The 9494-nt window shown below is 39.1% G+C and overlaps 1 protein-coding gene across 1 annotated transcript; it reads left to right on the top strand.

Annotated features, from left to right (window-relative positions):
* Positions 1-4081: 4081 nt before the first annotated feature.
* On the top strand, positions 4082-8528 carry LOC131084797 (alpha-1-antitrypsin-like). The gene is made up of 4 exons (XM_058026526.1): positions 4082-4739; positions 6202-6472; positions 7123-7270; positions 8255-8528. Exons 1-4 carry the CDS (start codon positions 4082-4084, stop codon positions 8444-8446), a joined length of 1269 nt encoding a protein of 422 aa, XP_057882509.1. The 3' UTR covers positions 8447-8528.
* The last annotated feature ends 966 nt before the right edge of the window (positions 8529-9494 follow it).

Genomic DNA, 9494 nt, shown 5'->3' with positions numbered 1-9494 from the left:
AAAATAATAGGAATAGAGTCACATTTTTAAGGAACTAAGGTGTAAAACAAAGCAACAGCATAGGCATGCTTTATGCATTACTGTCTCCAGAAGCAGGCCCTGGGGTGGAACAGCTGCTGGCTTGGAGAACCTCTTTTTCAAGCCACCACCTCATGACAACAAGCATACCTGAAGCAAAGGGAAGCAGATTTTTAAAGAGTTTCAAAAATCAATCCATGCTAACTTTCAACAAGAGGGATGAATGTCAACATATACAGCAATACAGATAAATGTCTGAACAGCAAAACGCTTGTGTTTTTGTCTCTGACACAGTTTTCTCACTGTACTGAAGCATGGTTTTGTTCACCTCAGGATCATAGAGTGAATCCAGAATTAGCCCCAGTGCTTGCAATATCATTCTCTACAGCTCTGTCTCTTCTCTCTCCTGCTACCTTCTGCTTCAGTTGGCCCTGCAGCTGCACAGTGGAGTCCACTGCCCAGGGTTCTTCTTCTGTTGTGACCAAACCAAGGCTCAAAAAAGCCTCTGAATGTAGGACAGTTCTGAACTGCTGCTGAGTTCATTTGTGGGGAAAAAACCAAGCTATGTGTTAATTGGCTCTTCTGATCTGCTTTTCTTAGTGCCATGTTGAAGCAGGTGCCCAAGCTGCATGATCAAAAATCTAAAGCCCCAGTGCAGGCCATAACCCACTTCAGGAGATGCCTTAGCCCTCGTGTCACTAGCTGACAACAAGCTGGGCAGGTGTATCTGGTAGTTCAGCTGCTCCTGGCCATGGACCTCTCCTCTTCAGAGTTTGCAGATGGCTATTATGCATGTTTGGGGACAACAAACATTGAAGCCAGCTGGCCCAGCTAGCACTGACTTCCGCCTTCTCTGCGTGGCTACATCAGCATTTATCTGTGTCCTCAGACAGTTGGAGGTTTTTTAATCCATGCAATGTTTAACAGAACTGTAAATATTTAACACACATATTTAACACTATGACTAAGGAAGTGTCCATAACCACCCACAGCCTTTCTTGGAGCACCATGAGCTCTTCTCTTGTTTTCCCTGAAAGGTTGCACTTGTGCCATCGGGAATTCTGGCTAATACATTAATTCAATTTAAATGCAGAGCGTTTGTGTTTGGCTGACAAAAAAAAGAAAACAGGCTATTCCATCAAGCCCCACCTGACACAAGTGCTCCAAGGGACAGCAGTAAGAGGTACTCTAATAAGAAAAAAGACAAATTCAAAAATCGAAATACTTAACAGCAAACTTTGGCTGTATCTAAGGCAAACACGCAGAATTAAGCTATATTCTGAAATTTAAAAAAAAAATTTAAAAAAAGGAAAATGAAAAAAAAAAGGGTTGAAGGGTTGAGTCTGTAAATACCACGCCGGGACCTTATCTGCATGACCAAGGCCATGGATCCCAGCAGGTACAGAACAACCTCTGCAAGCAGCACAGCTGGGAACTGCTGTGCTTACACAGCTTTACATACACAGCTCCTTGGTTCTACAGTGTCAAGGGGATTGTGCTGCTCCTTGCTGAACAAGTCCTGCAAAGTGTAGCAGAGGCATAGAGGCACTAAGCAGGCATTCTCCTGGCTGGCTGATCAAGCCATGCATCTGAACAGCACCTCCACTGGTGAATGGTGGTGAACCTGCTTCACAGCACTTATCTGCACCCTCCTTAGGAAGATTCCTGGGAAATACATCTTTATAAGAAGGGTGAGACTCACAGTTTGATACTGCCTTGATTTATTACTGGTTAATATTTCTGGATTACTCTCTTCCATCATTTGCTATTGTGTGATGTATTTGAGACTAGGTTGCTGCTCATATACATTACAGCAGTTGCATTTGTTCAGTATTGTCTTTGGGCACTTGGAGTGATGGTACATATTTTATACAGCTTTTTCAAGTGCTGAAGCCTACATTAAGTACTTTTCAGATCTTGATGGGCTAGGAGGTCCTTAACAGAGCTCCAGAAAGAATCATATGATTGTGAGGAGACCATTACAAGACTGAATGAGGTGCCCTCTTCATTTGGAGGGCCAAGAGGACTCATTGCTTCGTGCTGGGCAAAGATAAATGGTTCTATTCATCTCAGGTAGCACACAGGGCAGAATGCTGTGCTCTTGACACCAAAATATCATTTTCAATAAATATTTGCTTAGGAGTTGCATACCCTTTGGGATGCAACACTGTACTCTACTGACCAGCGTGGGCCCAGTGGTCTTTGTTCTGTTTGGAGTGAAGGGATGTGGACACATGCACACAATGTCCAGGAACACTGGCCTCATCAGCATTCAGCTTTGTGCTTCCGGGTAACATGTATCTGAAGCCATGTAATGTTTAACAGAGGAAAACAGCAGTACTAGTAAAGCAGCAAGAAACAGCACAGCCCATTGAGAGCACGAGTCCTCTGGATGTAAAGTAAGTACCCAGCTATCTTTATCTTAATGACTTTGACCCAGCTGTATGGTATTTAGCTCAGTGAGTCATAAAGCACATCTGCTTTCAAGGGTGAAATCTAGTTTCTAAGTACTCAAATGACAGCTGAACTTAATTTCAAGAAATACTGAATAGCAAATTCTGGGGATTCATTATAGCAGCTCCACAGAGTATAACTGCTCTGAATATTTATCCCAAATAGCTCAAAAACATCTAGAAAAAAGTATGCTTCAATAACAGAAGTATTTTGACTTCTCAACCGTCAATTTTATTTATCATTACTAATTTCCCCTAAAGCTTACAATCAGATAACCAAAACTGAAGTGAATTAGTGTCTTGCTCACAGTAAGATGACTCAGAATTCACAAACTGATTTTGCTATGCCAATGTCCTCTGTAAATTCCAACTTACCCAGATCACACAGAGCAAAGCTGTAGAAAGACAAGCTGGCTCCTTTTCACCTAAACCTTGGTGGTCAGAGTGCTGTCCCAGGGTGGAGAGAATCCCAGTAAACCTCTCACCTGTTCTGCTGAACCCATGTCTTTTGAGTGCCTTTACCATTGACTAGGGGGTAAGCAGGTAGCTTGTGATCGTCTACCTGAAGCTGATCTGTTACAAGCAGGGCACTAGGTAAAGGCTATTTGGAGCTTTTCTAGTCACTGGTAGCATATTTTTAGTGGGAATAGCTTTTACTTGTTATCTGACAGGTTAACCATCTTAAGCACCACAAATCAACCCAGCATGTTCTTGGTTGAACTGGTAAAAGAGAAAGCAGTAAACAAACAAAAACAAAAAGTGATCACAGTCACTACAAATGTCCAAGATGCTCTGATCCAGTTTTGCTGCTGAGCACTACTCTGGCCTTAGGCATATTTAACTTACAAAAGGATACTTTCCTGCTGATGTGAAGCTTGGAAGGACAGGAGAGGCAAAGTCCACACTTATGGTCTCACATTCCCTATGACCAGATGTGGGATACACACAAGAAGGAACCCGTCTGAAAGACAGGTGACACATGAGTGGTCATTTAAAATAGACAAACATATTCTAATTTAATCAGGTATTGAAGCAGAAAAATTTTACCAGCTCTTATGATTAGCCACTTTGTATGGTAAAATGAGTCAGGAATGAGAGAAAATAGCAGTTCTGAATTTTGCAATCTCATATTGTTTTCCTTTGATATAGCACTGTAGCACTGCTTTTTTTTTAACATAAAACTCATTCAAACCCTAATAGCATAATAGTCCTTGGAGGTCTTAGGAAATAAGCACAAAATAATTAATCAGAAGGCTTCTAATGTGTTGCATTGTCATAAAAAAAAAAAAAAAGCGCACCTTTTCACTTCTTCTCTCCCTTGGACTCTTATTTTTCTTCAATACTCACATGTTTTTTTCCCACTAACAAGGGACTTTTGTAGCTAGAGTAAAGTAGAGCTGAGATAGGCAGCAATGAATAGGAATTACAGGTAAACTCAAAAGCACAAGGATTTAAAAAACGCTTCCATAGCAAAAGAGGAGGTCAGGACATAACAGTGATTTCCACTTGAAGGCAGCAGCAGCAGACAGAAATAAAAGATGAGGTGTTGATACAGCCAACCTCCAGCATCCAAGACCTTTTGTTCTTTGTCCACGCAGTATCTGTGAAGAATGACGAAGGCCATGCTCCTCCTGTGCTTGCTGGTGGCCATGCTTCACCTCAGTGCCCACAGTCTGACCCAGACTGATCACCACACTGACCAGCCTGAGGCAACTGACCCCCAGGAGCTGTATTCTCTTGATGCAGATCCTCTTGAGTCCTGCCAAAGGATAATCCCAAGCAACACAGACTTTGCCTTCCGGTTTTACAGGCAAGCAACCACTCAAGAACCTGACAAGAACATTTTCTTTTCCCCAGTCAGCATCTCTGCTGCCCTTGCCCTTGTGGCCCTGGGCTCCCGAGGCAGCAGCCAGGCTCAGCTGCTGGAGGGACTGGCCTTTAACCTCACCAGCACGCAGAAGGAGGAGATCCACCACGGCTTTGGTCAGCTCCTCCGCCTGCTGAGCCGCCCCGGCAGCCAGGTGCAGCTGAGCATGGGCAGCACCCTGTTCATGGACAAACACCTGAAGCCAGTGAAAACCTTTCTGAGGGACATCAAAACACACTACAGAGGAAAAGCTGTCTCCAGCAGCTTCCAGAATTCCACTCAAGCTAAAAAAGAGATCAATGATTATGTAAAGAATAAAACCCATGGGAATATAAACCAAATACTTGAGGACCTTGATCCAAACACTCTGATGGTAATTGTTAACTACATTTATTTCAAAGGTAAGTTACACAGATGCTATTTAATGCATCTGTTTTGTGCTGTTTCACCTGAAGTAAAACAAGTACACCAAGTTATTTCTGAATAATTTTTAAGTGAATGTGTTCAAATGAGACTATTATGAAAAAAATTGAAAGTTTTCCACTCTGATACCTCTTCCACATCTAAATTTTTCTAGAACATATTTAGACTTCTAAGCATAAAAGTTCATTTACTTGCAATATTCAGGTTCAGGGAATTGCCAGAGCACAACAGATTCATGTATGGCTAAATTATTCTGGCAGACTTCATCTACTCAGTATTTTAAAAATCAAAATGTTTTCACATTGTATGTGTGAAGGAGAAAACTAAAATCTGAAGATGATGCTTAACAAAAATTGCCTAAAACTTTAATTTACTTACAGTCCATGACTATTACATGGGTAGGTACCTCTGGAGTTGGAATCCAAATGTTCCACACCTTGTCATCATATTACACACAACCCAAGAAGTATTTGAATGTATTGCTTTGGAAATTATTAACTTCTTCTTGGGTGTTCATTTGTAGCAGCATGCAGAACATACATGGAATTTCCCACCCAGAAAGGATTATTTGGAAATTATGAAGTTTTAGCAAAATACAAAAATATTTTATTTTATATACTTTATAAATTTGGGTGACCTAATCTCAGATTTCCTAGTCTGAGCACCATACCAGAGTAAATTTCTTTCCTGGAGGGCAAGGGAGAAGGCTTAAACTTATAAAGTAACCAGAATATTGTGAAGTTTACATTCCATTATTTATTTTTTAAATTAGGCTATTTCAATTCAACATTTAAAAAAAAAAAAAGCCTAAAAACCATACTTCTAGAATGCAAGTTATAATCCCAGTCTATTTGTTTAGTGAATGACCTTTTTTATTACACAGTAAAATATCATAGAAAATTCAGTTGAATAAACATACAGAGCAAAGCATTTCGAAGACTAGAAACCTTGAGGCACTATTCCATTTACCATACTGCAGTCATGTTCAGGTCCAAAAGTTTGTTTCTCTAGCATGTGAGCTTTTCCTTAGTTCTACAAGATGAAAAACACATAAAAAACCATGTGAAGAGCATAACATGCTAACTTTTAAAAGTTAGACATTTGCTGTGAAACTTGCTTTACAAGCAATATTCTGAAAACAGTAAATCCCTGAATTCTGGTCAGTTTTCATTTGCTTCAAATAAAACATAAGGTTACATGATGAAGTTACTTCATTTAATTTATCTGACTTAGAAAGATTGTGTACAAGCCCATACAAAATTTAACCTGTGGTATTTAGTTGTTATAAAGAATAAGATATTTAATAAACTTTGAGTATTTTTTATCTCCAAGTGTAAATATTCAGATATGGTTTTATTTATTGTACATTAGTCAGGACAATATTAATATATCCTCATTGAAATAAGTATTCAACTCCATTCTTTCTCTTTTGTTTTTAAGCTTACTGGGAAAATCCCTTCAATATTAAGCGGACTCACAAGAACTTTTTCTATGTGAATGATACGACCTCAGTTAAAGTGGCTATGATGGCTCAAGATGGATTTTATAAAGCATACTCTGACAGGAAGCTGTCCTGCAAGGTGGTGCAGATTCCTTACAAGGGAAATGTTACAGCATTATTTATCCTGCCCAATGAAGGAAAATTGAAACAGTTGGAACATGCCCTGACAAAAAACACTGTTTCTAACTGGGAAAGATCTCTTAAACGACGGTAAATATAGAATTTTGATTTGATGATTTGAGGTAGTCAGAACCTGAAGTCTGAATGCTATGGTCAGGTTTTACAGTTTCTATCTTGTATTTTTGATGTGAGGTTTAAACAACAGAAGAGGTATGAAGGATCAGACCAAATTATTTGATATTTTCAGCAAAAAAGTAGAATCAGCATTATTTTGTGATGAGAGATCTCTGAGGTGGGAAATTTAATTCTTTTTTCCCCATACATTTTTTTTAGCTGATGCTAAGTATCACCATTTCCCTTGTCTCAGACAAAATATTGAGTGGTAATACTGCAACATAGCAGTCAGATCCCTCAGAGGGAATGGGGTGTGAATTCCAAAAGCAGAACTTTCAAGGTTAGAAAAAGAAACTTTGTCCCAAAAATTCTGGCTGCACTACTTTTTAGTGTCTCACAAAGAGACCGTGTTGCAGAATCATAAAAGAAATATGAACTGATATCTTTCTCCTTCCATACTTTTCTATCCTCCAGACCAACATCTTCTTATCTTCTTTTTTCTGCCATGTTTCTTAGCTGAAAAGACTATCATTGTAGCACAGAAGAACCACCATCAAGTTATGAATCTTCACTGCAAGGCATATTCTGATTGCAATAACTACCATACTTTGCTTTTGGATTGACAGGAGGATGGAACTGCATATTCCAAAACTTTCCATTTCAGGCACTTATGACTTAAAGAGGATCTTAATGAATCTGGGTGTAACTGATGTGTTTTCAAATCAGGCTGATCTGTCTGGAATCACAGGAAACCCAGATGTGAAGGTTTCAGAAGTAAGTTTATCAGCAGAAACAACCATCCATGGTTTCCTTAACACCCAATTGCCTTACCCTGAGTTCACCTGTGAAATTGTACTTATTGCTAGGGCTGGCTGATACTCTGAAATAGAACATTTAGCTGATAAAGTCCCTTTAAACTCCCTCAGACTTCTCCAAGATCTGGAGATAGGGATATTTTCTTGTATACTCTGGCAAGCAAAGTTGGAGGGTAGATGGAGGAATGGGTTTGGCAATTAACCAGGAAACTAAACACAGCATATTTTCTGCATGTAGAAATGGTGCCTGTGGGTAACTAGGAGTTGTGCATGTCTTGCATCAGCACACTGGCAGAAAAAGTGGCCTTTCTCTAACATGCATTCTACAATTTTAAAGGATTTAGAAATTGCTGTTACTATTGAAGGCTCTGTTGAGTGCTAAAAACATAAAATGGACCAGACTCGAGGAAAACATCCCATTCCCTGAAAACAATGTAAAGATTAAAACTAGCATTTTTACAGTCATTCAGAAAACATCATTTAAAATTTTCTAGCATTTTGGGGCTAGTAAAAGAAAAAAAAAATTAAAATGCCCAACAATAACAAAAAAATTGGTAGCAGTGTTGAATTCCTGGCTAAACTGTGCGCAAGTGCTGTTAGGAATACTTACAGAGCAGTTCTGGATTCCTTTTCCCTTTCCCTTTGAAACTGACATTCCCTGGGAGTTTGATTGGTTATTTTACTTTCAATTAATTCCACAAGGTGTGCAGTTGCTAAGGTCTGTGTTGATGCACTTGTGGTGAGGAACACTGAATGTGTATATATTTGCTTATTGAGACAACATTGCTAAAAACCACACAACAGGCTGTAGTGCCCTTCTTCCTGGTTCCTGACTTATCAGCAATTTTTGTGAAAGGCAGCAGTTAAATTAACTTTGGGTCAATTTGAATAATTTCACACCACATCTTCCACATACGTTAATTCTTGCTGTATTTTATTGTAGGCTACTCACAAGGCCCTGCTGAAGATCCGTGAGAATGGCACAGAGGCTGCAGCAGCCAGCAGCATAGATTCTCTTCCTTATTCTTATCCTCCCATTGTCATGTTCAAACGTCCATTCTTGCTGTTGATTGTTGATCACTATACTCAGAGCATCCTCTTCATGGGAAAAATTGTAAACCCATCTGAAAAATGACAGGTCACTGGCTGATATTATTGTTTTGAATTGCATTTTATGAAATTATTGCCCATTGTGTGATTAAAATTATATCCCAACAGTTATTAACAAATTTCTTTTTCCACAGAAATCAGGAAAGAGTGCAGTCATTCTTAGAAACATTCTTTTTGCTTCGTCCTTCCATAGAAAATAACCAGTGAGATATACCTATTAGTGAATTGTGAAATATTTGATAAATCAGCCTTTTAGTGATGAGTGCCATCTTTGAAAGGCAATGCAATATCCAGCTGAGAGTATTAGTTGGAAGAGTGAAAGTAAATAAAATTTGAGTGGATAAATCCAAATGAAATCTCTGCAAACTACAGGCTGCCTTTGATAGTGGAACCCTGGAAAAAGTTAAAGATAGAATCTAAAATGTTAGGCTTTGTGCTTTCCCAGATCAACTGCACCTGCCTAAGCAGTATGATAAATTATATAATTGTTAGATGAGATGATTGTTCAGTAATTAAATGTAATTATTATATAACCATAAGAAGAATAGTGAGAAACTATGTTGGAAATTCAGAGAGGGGCTAAATTTATGTATACAATAGAACAATATAACTTTAATAATTAACATGACAGTTATGTAACGATAGAGTATAAAACATGGTCATTTCAGATGTATGGTCGGAGTCAGATTTGGGTTGAATATACCCCAATTCCCAGAGCTCTTAATAAAAAGCACCGCATATAATCGCTCCGTGATTATGTGTTTTTGAATGCTAACACCTTCTGACATTGTAGGGTTTCCAGTGGAAGGAAGGCATAGCTGAAAATTACACACTGGGACAGTCAGTCACTTTAGACCAGGCCTAGGCACTTCCTTTGCAGGTCAAGTCTTACTCCGTACTCTCCTTTAGGACATTCACAGCTGATGGCATCCACCCACATTGTGTTGGCTTCCTTGGGCTGCCCATTAATGTAACAAACTCTACAGAAACATTCTATATGAAAGCAGTGCTGGGAAATGTTTTAGTTGGCTAGATATCCAAAAGCTTCTACCGGCATTGCATTACAGATTTAG

Source organism: Melospiza georgiana, chromosome 6, assembly GCF_028018845.1.
Source record: "Melospiza georgiana isolate bMelGeo1 chromosome 6, bMelGeo1.pri, whole genome shotgun sequence".
Lineage (NCBI taxonomy): Eukaryota > Metazoa > Chordata > Aves > Passeriformes > Passerellidae > Melospiza > Melospiza georgiana.
Note: the sequence above shows the minus strand (reverse complement) of the source record. Positions and strands in the feature narration are given on the sequence as shown.